The sequence below is a fragment of the Dromaius novaehollandiae genome, chromosome 2, assembly GCF_036370855.1.
Source record: "Dromaius novaehollandiae isolate bDroNov1 chromosome 2, bDroNov1.hap1, whole genome shotgun sequence".
NCBI lineage: Eukaryota > Metazoa > Chordata > Aves > Casuariiformes > Dromaiidae > Dromaius > Dromaius novaehollandiae.
The window spans coordinates 104,709,270-104,725,254 of NC_088099.1; the positions used below are offsets into that span (position 1 = coordinate 104,709,270).

Consider the following 15,985-nt stretch of genomic DNA (forward strand, 5'->3'; position numbering starts at 1 on the left):
TTACTACTACAAGATTGTAAGACATATGCACGACTGTTTCAGCTGACGTATGAGCTTTATAACTCCTAGAAAAAATACTGAGGTAAAGACCAATCATTTATCTAGGGATGTAATAAATTCCTGCAAATGAGTTTTGCCCATGGACAGTTGCATAGAAATGAAGGGGGGGTGGGGGGGTTTGAGTTCAGTGTTTGGCTGCTTTGAAAACTTCTTGGGAACTTTTCCCAAACAGATGCATTTGTGTGGAACCAGAGGCCAGTAATGCATTTGGGGTGTTCTTATCTGCGTGGATAAATTTCAGACATGGGCACACAGAAGAGAAACACAAAGGTGAATGTGTATGGTACATTAAGAATATGGTGTACTTGAGGATGCTACACCATAATTTTTATCATGCGTTTTACCTGTACTTTTTCCACTAACACAGATAAGGGTAGTTTGAAATGACTTACTACACCTATCTCCACAACAAGCTTCTCACTGAGAAGCTCAAACTGAAAGCAACCACATTTCTAAAATGTCTGGCCAGATGCATCTAAAGACAGACTGACTCCACAACCATACAAGCCTGGGTTTTGTTAACCTCCACTATTAAATTAGATAAATAAGTCCTTAGAAGTTGTTACAAAGAAAACTGACTTACAGTTTACTTATAAACAGGCACATATGTGACTTGAGAAAGTATTTCTGTTTTCCTCATTTGAACATTTCAGGCTGAACATGAACTAGTAGCAAAAGCTGAGATCAGGCTTACACATCATGAAATTGCTGATCATCATTCTTCTGTTGCTTTGCTAGTTATGTAAGAGTAGTTATGTACTGCAGTTATGTACTCAACTATGCAGTAGTTATGTACTCTTAAAACTCTATCATTGAGTAAAAAGCCCTCACTGTGAAAGAAATTGGGAACCAGAAATGGAATCCAGAAAGCCTCAGAAAAAGAGACAAGTTTACCATCTTTGAGGACTCTGCATGTTTCTCCACCCTTACAATCTAAGCAAAAGTAAATGTACTGGATTGATAAAAGTAGTACTTTCTGCCAGGCAAGACTATTTTATTAAAACAAAAACAGATCTAGTACTGGAGCTCTGGTTAACTACGGAAAGTAGTCTTATTCATCCAACAAAACTATCACACAACAATTATAAATATAAAAATAATTAAGATCTCACATATTGTAAATAAATTTGGTTTCAAACCACCACAAACTTTCACTTCCACCTAACATATTTTAAGTACATCTAATACAATTGTGCAGTATCGCAATGGTACTTGCACTCCCATAAAGGGCATGCGTATCTATTTCAGATCCAAAATACATAATGTACAATCAATTCACTTGTGCCATGTGTCCAGCAATACAAGTCCTTCCTGCATGACTCCACCACCCCATACTTTAGGTACAACATAACCTAGTACTCAATAATTATAATTTAAACATTACAGAATATATCAACTCTTACAAATTCTACTACAGAATTTGTGCATACACAGAGTGTTTACATTTGCCAAAGGTTAAAGATTAGCCCATGATCTCCATGGATAAATCACAGCCTTGAAGGAGTTACAATTTAATATTAGACAAAATTCTAGAGTAACAGCAACAGAATGCAGCAGATACTAATGAACAGAGCTTGGTTAGGAAAGCAACTTAGCAATTTATAATTTTTCTTTAAAGATTATTTTCCCTCTTAATTTCAGAATCTCATACTATGATTTTCAGCATACATGACAGTATTTACGGACGAAAGTCAGGTCCCAAAACTGGATACAGCCACCAAAAGGTAACTTGAATCTCAATTCCACAGGAGTTTATAGGTCAAATGGAGCAACTTTAAATAAGCACAGATTCTGAATGGCAACCAGCATAAACAAGCTAAAACTAGAGTTGCTGTACACTCTCCCTCTGTCTGGTACCAGTCAGACTCCCAGAAGCAGGCTTTGTACTAGCTGTACTTTGTTAATCATGCATGCAAGATGACCAGCATAAAGGACACTGGAGTAGACTAAACAAGACAAATCAGAAAGTGTTAACAAAGCTCTCTGCAACAGCAAAGAGACAAGGAAGCACTCTGGCAATTACTCTCTGGTAGCATTGGGCTAATGAGAGATATGTCAGCAAAATGATTAACCATCGTTGACAAATGGGAAAATGCGATGACAGAAATCTACTAAGAAACAGAAGTAGGTAGATGAACTGATGCATCAGCCTTACAAGCAGTAAGTGTTAGTACATTTTTAATCATAATACTGGGACAGAGATACTGGATCTCTCTCTTGCAGATTTCACAATTTTTTCTCCAGTGCCGCTATGATATAAGTTTCCATAAATCGTCTGCTGCTGTCAGGAGTTTCATCTTACTCTACAGGAGTTTATCTTATTCAAGTATGCAATTACCCAATGAATTTCCATACAAGCCATTTAAAATAAATAAATAAATAAATAAATAAATAAATAAAAAATCAACCCCCCTGCCCCGAAAGCCCCAACTCACAGTAGCAAGCTGACAGTTACCATTAGGTGGCAGTGTAAGATCAGTCTGTTAAATCTTCACAGCTGAAATGTTTTGGAAGCTGGCGTGGGAAGAGGCCAGCATCTGTATTGAGTGGGTGGATATAGAACTATGTGGAATGTACTTAGCATGTCAGCATTTGCTTTCATGTACGAGATTGATCCACCATAATGACCTCTGCTACATGCAAAACAACAAACACTATTCAAAAAACTTTCTAACTACCACTAGGTCTGACTACAGTTACTGCTTTGCAGAGAATAGATTTTCTTAGTGTGACAGAGTAGACAGGGGAGGTAGAGCACACTTGATGTAAACACTGACTTGTTGCATGGGAGGGAGAAAGTATATGTGAAAAATCTGAACAAGTAATTAATTCACAGGTTTTATGTGGATCTAAATTTTCATGAACAGATTCTGCCCAGTGCTCTCATGAAACAATAACAACATTTTTATCTCCCTGAACTGTTCAAAATTCTAGTCACTACATCACTTACCAACCTGTTCTTGTAATAATTCTAAAATGTGAAAATAAACATAAGTACTATAACATTATTGTTACTGTTAGGATTTTCATATCAACTTTCCACTCTTCTATTTGGTGACCATTTGGATATCCTTTTCCCCTGCAAGCTATATAAGCCTCCTGTAATGGTTTCTGCCTACATCTCCATAATACCACAGCCAGGAATATTTTTTCCCCACTCCTCCCTCCTGTTTGAGGGGGTGGGGGGAGGCACTGGACTTGCTTTACACTCAAAGCCATTATAAAGACAACAATAGAAAACTAAAACTGTCTCAAACTCTGTTCTTTCCTGAAAATTAAAGAACTGGAACTCAGATTAGGTATTTTAAAATCCTATTTTCCTGTGTGAATGAAACACTTCATAGGACACACACAACATGCACTAAGTTTTAACAATGTAACAAGTTTAATCTAATTGGAAGCAGTTCTATTCTAAACTATGAACACACAACTAGGAGCATGACAGAAAAACATTTACAAACATTCCTCTATAAAAATATTTGTGACTTTATTGTGCTTTAACAGTGATTCTTAGCCAACATGTTCTACCTTCATTACAGGATGATTGATTTTATTTTTTTTCCGCAATTGGGATTCTACTTTAAAAAAAAAAGTTCTGTGATACAAGAATAGCAATTAAGTCTTGAAAAACATGAAGGACTTATCCGCCAGCAGTTACAAATACCCATTACTTGTTAAACTTTCAGGCAGATAGATGACAGCTTGCACACTATGTATACCTGTAACACTTAACTAGTCTTGACTCACTAAAAAGCAATCAGGAAGAAGAGTGGATATCCATAGTTCTTACTTTTACATCCTTACATCATCTGAATATGAAAAGAAAATTCCAGTTTCTAAATGCACATTTTGAGTATATATATATTACTCCTATAATAAGTCAAACTACATGTGGTATTCTAATTATTATTAGAATGCATCAGGCCCACTATTATTTATTTGTCTTAATTTATAGTTCAAAGACTTTATTCACTTCACCCAGTCATTCCTAATTAAACTCCAATCTTGCATCTACTGAGTCAGGATAGATAAAAATTTAGTCTCCACGAATGTCAACAGTTTAATGAAATATTGTACTAAAGCATTTCTACTCATTATGGAAAGTTTTTTGTTTGTTTGTTTGTTTTTAAGTATTTAAACATCCCATTTGCAACATCTTGAAAGTACCCAGCTGAATGATTCACAAGCTATGATTAATTTTTAAATGTGTTTTAGTTAGACAAAGTATCATAAAAAATATCTTAAAAACCCACAAAGGCGGCTTTTTAGAACTAATAACAACCTATATTAAAAAGAAAAAATATCACAGGGGAGAGGTGAACTAACCCTTTCCCACGTTCCAGACTGTCTTTTCTGTATTATTTGTTGATGCCTGACAACCACTTTCTAGAAGGATGACTTTTTCCTCCCCTTCTATCCCTAGCCTACCCATTTTTTCTCCATGGTGTGCTCCCCTCTAGCTTTTTCCTATTCTGACTCCTTTTTTTCCTCAAATCGTTTTTTCCCTCCGATTTTCTCCCTGATCCTCTCCACGCTAGCCCTCTTTAAACGCTTCTTCTGTCTACCAGTTATCTTTCCTCAGCTGCCACCAGGCTGCCGCAAGGCACGCTGCAAAGGCTGGAAATCCCACCAAGTCAGACCAGCGCCACAAGCTTACGGCCCATTTCTTCAGCTTCGGAACTAAAATATGTCCCAATCTGTAAACATTTAAAAACTGTTTAAACAAGTCAAATGTGTTAACAAAGGAAAGATCCATTATGCTGCACAGTTCATCCTTGTAACACACAACTGTTCTTTATTGGACCAGACTTTCTTTTAGTTTAAAACATCCCAGAATTCCAGCAATTTTTATCACTTCTGGTGGAAAATTACTCCAGTACCTCGTAATGGTTAATGCTTGCTTGTATGCTCCCTTTCTTAATTTATTATTGCCATTTTTGTTCACTACTTCATACAATTTTTCTCTTTACTCATCCACTCCATACTTCAAGTATTTGCAAACCTGTGTGTTTACAGTACTGAACACCTAGGCTTGATACGACAGTTCCCCAAATATTTCTGTTTTCCCCCTCACAAGAGGGTTCTTCTTTCCTAACTGTATTTAAATATTTCTGACTTCCTTTGTACTTCTTTTGCACACAAAATCTGAGTTCATCAACGTGCTACTTACTCATGCTTTAAGATAAAATATTTAAAAGATAACCTTGTTGGTTTCCTATTTAACAAAAACATCCAAACAGATGCCATCAAATTAAAATAATCCTACTGTTTAGGCTTGCAAAAGGTAATTCTTAATCTATCAAATGCAAGCTGCCTTGACTGTAAGAACTATTAGTTTTGGTTATGAAGTTAAAATCTTATATTAAAAGTTCTCTTAAAATAAGACCAATTTAAAAGTAACTGTGTCATAATCAACATGTTTACTAAAAGAAGCCTTGTGAGAAAAACACAGATGTCTGATGCAGCTTAAGTGGTTATTCTGACTTAAATTCCAGAGAAAATAATGGAAAAGCTTTAACAGGGTTCAACTAATACAGAATTAGAGTTGAGAAAAACAGTTTTAATGTCAGTTTAAACAGTTTCATAAAACATTTGAAAACCTATTATACTGGCTTTGAGATTAAGTGCTTCATTGAAAAAAGTAACCCAACAAATTTAATATATTGTCATTTTAATGAAAACTTGGTACATGAGACTGATTAAAAACTTAGTGCTATGCAGTGCCGATAGTTTACATCACACAGCTGATGACTAACTGCAAAAAATAAAAAATGATCAGTGGGGAATCAAACCTGAGATTATTGTTAGGTAAGGTTTTACTAAAGCCTACAATACTATTTAATTAGTAAGTGAATCACCTACTAGTTTTATCACCAATAATTTTTATAAATAGTTGGAGAAAATATTAAGTAAACAAGAAAGATTCCTGTCATCCGGACTGAGCAGACCAATTTGTCAGGGAAACAACATACAGTTGAACACTGTCAAATGCAAAATGACACAGCTAGGATAAACGAATCCAGGTCATCCCTGCAGAGTAATAGATGATCACATCAGGAGCAGAGGTAGCAACCGATGAGAATCGGCTAACAAGTGACTCACTGCTAGCTCCCAATGCAACGCTGGGGTAAAAAGGATTATCGTCTTTTTTGAATGTACAAACAGGGGAGGGAGAAAAGCAGACACAGGAAGTCTTCTGCTATGACTCTGGAATATTGTCAACAGTTCTAGAGTCCACGTTGAAAACTGGAGATGATGGAAGAGTATCAGAAGTTATTTCAAGGGCTGGAGAAAAATACTTACAAGAAAAGATATAGATCAGCCAAAAATCTCAGCTTATTAAAAAAAAAAAAAAATGTAATTACTTTCAAAAGAAAAAAAAAAAAAAGACAAACTAGGAAAGAAATGCATAACCAGAGGCTGGAAACTGATGCCAAATCCACATAGATTTTGGGAAACGTGCATTTACCCATCAGAACAAGCTAACAATGGACACCGGATTTTCTACAATGTGATTCCCTCAAATCAAGACTGGATATCTTCTGGGAAAATACGTACTAAGAATAATCACAAATCATTGGATTAAATGCAGAAATAACTATATTTTTTAAAAATAATTAACAGTCTGAGATGACAAGACTTTAGACCAAATATTCTGATGACTCCTTCTGGCCTTCAGTTCAATGAATCCTTTCACATGACTTGCCACTGGATACAAATGAGTAGATGAACAGAAAGCAAGAACTTCATGTTTTTAAGAACTTCTTAAACCCTGTCATGTTTTGTCAGAAGGATTCAGACTACAAGCTGTTAATTGTCGGGTTTTGAAAGGATGATAATTCAGGAATTACAGAAAACTGGAGATAACTAAGCCCAGATAAAAATGATTTAATAGAAGATTTTGTCTATTGTGCTAAGTAATAAGAGACAATGATTAAATTAAATCCCAAACAATTAGAGACATTGGCAAATTTCAGACATCAAAAATTAGACCAAGAAGTTTTACTACAGAAGTACACAACCACATTATCCCATCCTTGTGAAAAAAGAATAATACTGAAATCATTCACAGCCTCCACTATTCTAAAAAAGACAGATGAAACCATGTATGTACTCTTGCTCACAAACAAACCAAGTATTCAGAGGATGAGACTGCTAGTGAAAGAGTCTAATTTTAAACAGCTTTTGTTTTTGGCAGAGCTAATATCTTGATCAAGAGAAATATTGTTTCTGACACTATTTCTAGGAGTTAGTCAAGTTTGGAGCCCTAACAAAATCTCTTCTAAAGCCCTCTAATTCTGTTTATTGCTGATTATAAAGTTCCTATTTCAGAAAAAATGTTACAAAGTCTACCTATTTATGAACAAAAGTAAAGGACTCTGTGGATTGGAAAACAGTATTTATACTTCAATAAAGTAAACTAGTTGCTGTGGTATAATAAATCATATTTTACAGTGCAATTTTAGCAACCAGTAGCTATCTAAACAACCTTAAAAGCCCCATGAAACTCAAATGCAACCTTAAGTATTCCATAGCTACAAAGTATAAATCCAAAACCTTCCTCAAAAATCTAAACATCATAGGGGTTCAATATATCAGGCTTTTAGATTATCTACAGTCCTAACTGATGCTCCAAAAATAAAGATTATGAAGCAGGACCGAGCATGCACCAATGGCTCTTTTAAGCATCAAATTTTATACCGTCAGCTAATATATGTATGTATTTTCAAATCCTTCCCCGCCCTATAAACTGTTAAACTTTTCTGGAATTCACAGAGGGATATATAGAGAAAACCACTAAAAAAGTGGATTAAAGGCATTTGGTACTCACTTGTCTATCTCAATACCAAGTGGATTAGCTGGACGTAGGGACAAGGGGGGAATCCCTTTGTTCCTATCAGTGCGCATGTCATAATAGTTCATTTCATCCACCCAGACAGCAGACTGATCCAAGATACCTAGAGAAAACAAAGGACATATCCTTAAAACAACAAAGGCTGTCCAGCACTATCAACTTCTAACATACTGAAGTAATTTGAAAAATCCCGATAAATATAAAATGCATGCCTAGGTAATATTTTGGAAGATACAAGGCAAAACAACCTGGATACAATTATGCTAAATTATATTATAGCTGCTGAAAAGGTATTAATGCCTAGGCATCAAACACTGCCTCCTAAAGAGTACACCATTCCATGTAAATGAGCATTGTCCTCTTTCTTATGATCACAATATAACAGTATTTTTCATTCCCTCAAATATTTTGATATCTGTCCACCACTTTGTCATCCATTACTTTCAAAACCATCAGTTAGTTGGAAGTCTCCCTATGGGCATATTTTAAAAAAGATGCCTTTCTCTATGGCACTTACTAAGCACAAAGTAAGTCAACTTTGGCCACATGCCAAAAGGATGACGCCTTCAAGATCTCAGTGAACATAGGACTGGCTTTGTTTCCAAAGCCTTAGCACAAACAACAGGCAAAGGTGAGGCACGATGGTTCTCGGGCCCCAGGAAGAAATCATAGGCAGATTCTTGAACATCCTTAATTTTATGCCTTGGGACAAATTATGCAAAAGATCTTAATATAGCTTAGGAGAAATCAGGCATTATTTAATTGGCACTGAACTGCAGAGAGAGAACAAAAACCTAAAATAGTTCCTTTTGTGAGAACCCTTATGTTAAAAAAGATGCCTATCCAACTGTATCAATGAGTTACTCTGAGAGAGGCATTTTAAATCCAGAGGGGATTTAGACTGGATTCTAGATTAAGCAGAGGTCCTAGACTGCTTGGCAACATCATTTTAATGATTAAGCACCACATGAAAAATACTTCAGACTTTTTGTCTTACAGGATGGTCCGAATTACAAATAAGAAATGGCACTCAGCACTCAGCTTTCTTGAAAAGATTAACTGTCAGCTCCAGATTCAGGTATAAAGTTCAAGAGGTTTTTTTATATTTTGTATTTATCTAGTACACTTAAAAGTAAGATGAATAATTACTGCATCTGTCATCAATTTTTTGAAAATTTTAATGCTTCTGCCTAACAATAAAAGGGCCACTTTTCATTACTCATTGAGGTTTTATCAGGATATTGAGAAAGAGGAATTTAATTCACATTAGTATGAATTTATATATTTTATTGATATATTCTACTTTTTTAAACAAGATTGTCCCCAGGTGGGCCAATTTTAAATATACATTTTATTTAAAGAGGCACTCAGTCATATATTTGTCTAGCAAAAAACAGATATGAGTTTGAACAAGAAAAATACCTATTTTTTCAGGCTTCAGCAGTTTGAAGGAAACAGTTGAAGTTCCTTTGCCACCAGACTTCGTGGTGACAATAATGTCCCCCTTATCATTTTTAGCTTGTCCCACTCGACACACAATTTTACTGGCAGACATCCATTCAGCAGTTAGCAGACAGTTATGCCCACAGATTGTTAAACCTGAAAAAAAGAATGACTGTGAACAAAAATATTTTTGAAGAGATGTATGCAGTGTTGCTTGAAGTTTATTTTAATCTCTCCCATGCAGCTACTAAAACTTTTCACAGAATCACAGAATGGTTGAGGTTGGAAGGGACCTCTAGAGATCATCTAGTCCACCCCCCTGCTCAAGCTGGGTCACCTGAAGCACATTGCACAGGATCGCATCCAGGTGGGTTTTGAGTATCTCTGGAGAAGGAGACTCCACAACCTCTCTGGGCAACCTGTGCCAGTGCTCTGTCACTCTCACAGTAAAGAAGTTTTTCCTCATGTTCAGACAGAGCTTCCTCTGTTTCAGTTTGTGCCCACTGCCTCTCATCCTGTCCCTGGGCACCACTGAAAATAGTCTGGCCCCATCCTCTTGACACCCTCCCTTTAGATATTTGTATATATTGGTAAGATCCCCTCTCAGTCTTATCTTCTCCAGGCTAAACAGGCCCAGCTCTCTCAGTCTTTCCTCACAGGGGAGATGCTCCAGTCCCTTCATCATCTTTGTAGCCCTACACTGGACTCTCTCCAGGAGTGCCATGTCTCTCTTGTACTGGGGAGCCCAGAATTGGACGCAGCACTCCAGATGTGGCCTCACCAGGGCTGAGTAGAGGAGGAGGATCACCTCCCTTGACCTGCTGGCAATGCTCTTCCTAATGCACTGCAGGATACCATCAGCTTTCTTGGCCAATTTTACGTAATGTTGTACAAAAGATCCTCTGCAAGAGGTATTTAGGTGAAACTTCCGTCAAAACTGCAAGCAAAATCTTTGATAAGTTCACCACATGTGACTTTACATAGCAAAAATTAAGAAAACCTGCAAAACATTCACAAGGAACTATGTTTCTTCAAGCTTACTTGTTTAATGATTCTTCTGTATCCATAAAAGTGACTTTTGGCCAAAGAAGTACTCCTTCACAAACATTCTGTCCCCTTCTCCCATATTAAAATCTGTCATGCAAGACTGATTCTGCTGAATAAACTCTTGCTGTGTGAAAGAATAGCAGTGTAACATTTACCTGTTTCTTTTTTGGGTTGTTGTTTCTTTGCAACACTTTAACCAGAACAAGAGTTTTTATTTATCTGAGGGGGGGGGAAGAACATGCATTTATGATGCATGGGTTTTAACCTTAGACTTCAGTATCAAGTCTCTTTTGGTTTTCTGCTACCAAGTTCTCTGAAGGAAAAAAAGATTGCAGTAGAAATTTGAGACTAACTGAAGAAGGAGATTGTCTGAATCATTCATAAAAACAGATTTTCACTCTAGAATTTGAGAGGTCTGAATTCATGCTTAAATCAAGTTATATTTTAAAATCAAGATCTGAGCTCAAGCAATTTTGTAGGGAAGAAGTTACTGAACAACCATTTTAAAGAACCTTGTACCAAACATCTTCTATTTATTAGAAGGTTCCTAAAGCTCTCAAGAAAACAAGTTCATAAGATTTGACACTTCTTAAATGAAAGGAAACAGCCTTTCTCTGTATCTTAAAAATGCAAAAGAAAAAGTCTTGATGAACATTTTACATACCTCACTACCTACAGTAATGGCACAGGCCAATTTCTGAAATAAAGGCATGTTGAGAAAGATCCTTGTACACATACAATTGTGTACAATTTGTACAGATTGTACAGATACAATATTTTTTCCTCACAAAAAGAGAAAGTTTCCCTTAAAATTAAATATTTATTTTAATCTGTTGTATGGTATAAGGATCTTTGAAAATGCTATACTGGAGGTCTAGTTTTTAAAGAGTATTTTTGAGGGTTTAGTCCCCTGTCTATTTCAATGAATAGGCACAAGACATTCTCATGAAACTTCATAATTTTTGTCGAGCTTATATATTGACAATTTCACAACACCTGAAAAATAAAGCTGCAGATGTCTTAAAAGACAAAATAAACCTTGAGAGCATAGATTTTGCATGTATCTCCCGGATTTGTCTTTTTGTACCACAAGCTATAGTAACAAATAAAAATAATTCTTTTCATTTCAAAGGCATACACAGATTACAAGAAGACTCTCTCTTAACAAGATGAAATGAAAAGGTATATTCTTCTATTAAATGATATTCTATTTATGCAAGAAATGAATTTTTTGCTTTTCATTTTACTCTAATGCATCTCAATAGCAGATTATAAACTTTATAAAATTCTTGCTCAAGCTTGCTTAGGTTTCATGCCTGCAAAGAGTTACTTTTGCAAGTATTTCCATTTAAGGAACAGGAACTGTTTACGTGCCTAATTTAATGATGAAAAGAAATCTTTACATGTCTGAGGCCTTACTCACTTACTACAGAAAGCCAAGAACTCAGTGAGCTCAGGAAAAAAAATATGGCTATGCATTTGTATTTACATTTATTTATGTTTACCTCAAAACACTAGATTATTAGCAGCCAGGTGTGTAAGATATACTCTGAGGGAAGAAAAAAAAAAAAAAAAAAAAGAGAGAGGAGAAAATATTAGTAGTCAACCAGCTGTAACACTGAGACAGTTCAGGAGACATCTTCATTCCAAGAACCTATCTAACCACTTTTAGAAGGATCATATCAATGAACTAAGGAAGATATTAAGGCACATCAAACATTCAGATACTTAGAAATATACTTACCTGTAATATCATCAGATTTTCAAATATTTCTAAATAAAAGTTAATTAGTCTACAGCAGCCTTGTCTAGCAGATGAGGAAAATATTATTTCCTCTTTCTAGATGCAGCAAACTGAAATGAAGGGAAAAAGTACAGCAGCTTGTCCTTGGCCATGAAGTTCATTGTGGTGGCTAAGAATGGAACTCGGGAATCTTGGTTTACAGTCATGAGGTGAAGTGTTGTTCCTACCAAAGCCAAACAAAATTCCAGTAGACTCTCCAGAGGAGTCATGACTCCACAACAGATTAGACAAATTGTCTCTAACATGAATACACATATGCTTAACTTAAAAAAGGAATATGGGAAATTCCAGTTGTTACAGTTAACTGGGATTTGGTTTTGCAAAGTCCTTGTTGAATGCCTTAAGAAAATCATGCAGCTATTGGATATAATCCTCAAATAGATAAATAACTGTTTAAAAAATAGGAAACAGAGGTAGAGTAGATGGTGTGTTTTCACACAGGAAGGTTTCCACACGGCATGTGCTGGGAGTTCTACCATTCAGTATATTCATAAATGATTAGAAATGAGGGTGAATAATAGCATCAAGCTTTGTAACCTCTTTAAGTGCTACTGAGTGCTGGAAAAAACTCCATGCACTCAGTTTCATAAGATCTGTTCTGCACTAGCATAGGTGCTAAAAAAATAGCAGTTGATATTCAATGAACAACAAACAAACCCTCCACCCCGAAGATGCATACAAAATACACACACACAAAAAAGTAAGCTGGGATTCTTCAGCCTGGAAAAGATGCAACTGAAAGCAGTGATGATCAGGATCTGTAATGTCATGAGAATCACTGAGAGAACAAACAGGGGAGAACCGCCTGTTCCCTCTTCCAATGCAAGAACTATGACAATTCAAATTAAGCTACCCAGTTAAAAATTACACAGTGAGGAAACCATTCTTCACACAGTGTAACTAAATTTTGTTACTCTTCTTATCCTAGGCTGTTGCAGATATGCTAATTGAATTTTACACAAATTCAAGTAATAGTAATGCTCAGTGACTTTCTCAACACACTGAAAACACTTCTGACTGGAAAGTTGCCAAGCTGCAAATTCTCAATGCCTGCAAATGTAATGAAGGAACATATCACTACATCTACCCTTTTCTTGTACGCTCACACAGGCATTGGTTCTTAGCTAGCATTCAGTACAGGATGTTGAATCAGACAAGTCCCTCTAACAAAGTACAGCCATTCTAATTTGTTATGCTTTGGAGAGCGTTCTTGAATTTATGGATTCAAGTGCATATTTGTGAAAAAGGGCATTTTTCAAACCATGAAACTTAGATTTTACAATGTTACTTGCAAAGAAAATACAACTGTAACCACATCCCAAAGGTTACATTCTACAATCTCAAAAGCAGGCACTTTTTCCTCCTCCCTCCAATTTACCTATGAGGTCTGTAGGCCCAGTTCCCAAGTTTTCTCCTCTAATCGTCACTTTTGTCCATGAGATGCCCTCATTGGGAGAGATGCCAGTTACAAGTGGGGGCTGCCGTGCTCGAGACATGGTGTCTTTCTTCAGTTACTGTTAGTTGATCTGTTCAGCAAGAAATAAATACAATCGTTTAAAAATGATACTTATGTTAAAATTATAAAAAATGTTAAGCTGCTCTTATAAAATGATAAAGCAAAAACATGAATGTAACTATGAAGCAATACCCTTAAAGCTTTTTCCCACATATTGACCAAACATTATAATAACTACACCTTCCTTTCCACTTAATTTAAAAATACATATATCTCTAGTTCTGACCTGTAAAATTAAAAAAACAAATCCTAAACTTTCAAAATGCTTAATGAAGCAATATACATATTCTAAATCACTGATAACAGAACTCAAGTGGGCCTGTTATTCAGTCCTCCATTAGAAAGTTACTATTGCTTAGAAAATTTAGAACTGCTAAGCTAAGTAAGAGACTGTGATTACACATTTGAGCTACCTCTGCACCAAAGGGGGACTGACTGGCACACACATTCCCAAGGGAGGGAACCCCCGGCACTAATTTGTATAAAGCATCGGTGTTTATATAAGCTGACAAAAGTAAAACATTACTTAGAGATGCTACACTAACAAAGAATATTAATAAAACAAATAATATCCCAACAGATCAACATAAATGTACACAAAATTATTGGAGAAGCATTTCCAAGAGTTTCTTTTTGCATATGAAGCTAGAAGGCAATTCAAACCAGTTTATCTCTACAATAGAATAGAAGCACCAATATGGTACCCATGTCCCGAAGCCCTATGTTCAATTCACTATGCAACTGATCACAAATTCCAGCTGTGCATTAGCAGTCTCCTTTGCACAGCTCTGCAAGCATACAAAGCAGAGGAGTACAGCCTGAAGCACATTAGCTCTCATCACCTTCTCTATATTTATAATACCTCTGGCACATAGAGCCTGCCCGTAGGGACACAGGTATTACAGAAGTCATAAGACAGGCACAAAATAAAATTTCTTTCAAGGACTTCCATGGTAATTCTGTATCATCTATTCCATTCCATGACATCTGAATTCTTCTACTGAGACACAACAGCATCTTTAAAACTCTAAGTAAAATATTTTATTTGGAACTGTGCAAAGTGATCTACAAACAGTTTCTGATAGGAATTTATCTGCCATGGAAAGGTAATAATCAAACATAACCTATGGGAAAAAAAATGTTTCTTAACTCTAAAAAACCCACAAACTGTGATGAAAAAGTTCAGTATTCAAAAATCAGAGATGCATAAATAGAACACTTCAGTGTATACCATTTTAAAAGTTGGTCCAAAACACGCTGAATATAAACCGAGCACCATAGGTGTCTAATATATTTTAATCTTTTACCTGTGGACCAAAGCATATTTTCTATTTCTATTTGCAAATAACCAAGTTCATGAAACTCTGTAAAGTATCCCTAACAAAATGCTACAGTAAAATTGCAGTTTCCAAGCACTTGCATTAGGAAATGACAGAATTAAGAGAGTAAGTTATCTTTGTTTCAGCATCTTCTGCACATCTAGAATACAGCAGTTGTAGAATCAAACCCTATGCTTCTACAGAACCTCTTCACCTTTTTCAGTGTACTATAGACCTGCCACAAGGATAAAAGAGGCTGTTACCAACAGAACTCTTAATTCATTTTCTGAAGTTAGAAGGCACACTGAAAACGAAGATGGAAATGGAAAAGGCAGGAATAAGAAGGAAGATCTCCACACAGCCCCTGAACAGGATTCCGTCTCTGTCTATACCACTGACGTATAGCAGGTCACTTAAGAGAAAACTCTCCAGTAACAATTTTTTCTTCTCAGTTTCCAGGTGTCCAACTTTAGATCAGAGGAGCTGAGAGCTCAATGCCGCAGCTAAAGTCAATGGGAAAGGTACTCTGAACATAGGAAGTGCTATACAATGCTCTAAAACACTCTGGTTCTAAATAATGATCTCAAATCTACTAATACAGTCAGTCTTAACAGTCTGTTTTTCACATTCACATTTAAAATAGGAATGCTACTACACATCTCAAAAGGCATTTTGAAGATAAATCCATTAATATAGAGGAGGCCTTCAGATACTATGAACACCATAGAACTATTAATTTCTCCAGATACATTTTTGAGATTATCTTTGAAAAGTGTGCCATTAATAAGAGATGTGAATTCCTGTTGAACCAGTAGAAACTGGAAAAGTTGTAGTATGTGGGCAATACCCAGTATATGAAGGAAATCTGGTAAGAGCCTATGTGGGCAATACCCAGTATATGAAGGAAATCTGGTAAGAGCCTATGATAACACTCATGATGT

General features: G+C 36.0%; 1 protein-coding gene across 3 annotated transcripts in view; it reads right to left on the minus strand.

Annotated features, from left to right (window-relative positions):
- Positions 1 to 15,985, minus strand: part of EXOC2 (exocyst complex component 2) — a 139,021-nt gene that overhangs the window by 110,014 nt on the left and 13,022 nt on the right. For all 3 annotated transcript variants that reach the window (XM_026114852.2, XM_026114850.2, XM_064507100.1), the window contains 3 exons: positions 13,588 to 13,735; positions 9,338 to 9,514; positions 7,892 to 8,018 (listed from right to left, as the gene is read on the minus strand). In XM_026114852.2, the coding sequence (XP_025970637.2) occupies positions 7,892 to 8,018; positions 9,338 to 9,514; positions 13,588 to 13,705 (422 nt within the window). In that variant the 5' untranslated portion in view covers positions 13,706 to 13,735. The remainder of the gene's footprint in view (positions 1 to 7,891; positions 8,019 to 9,337; positions 9,515 to 13,587; positions 13,736 to 15,985) is intronic.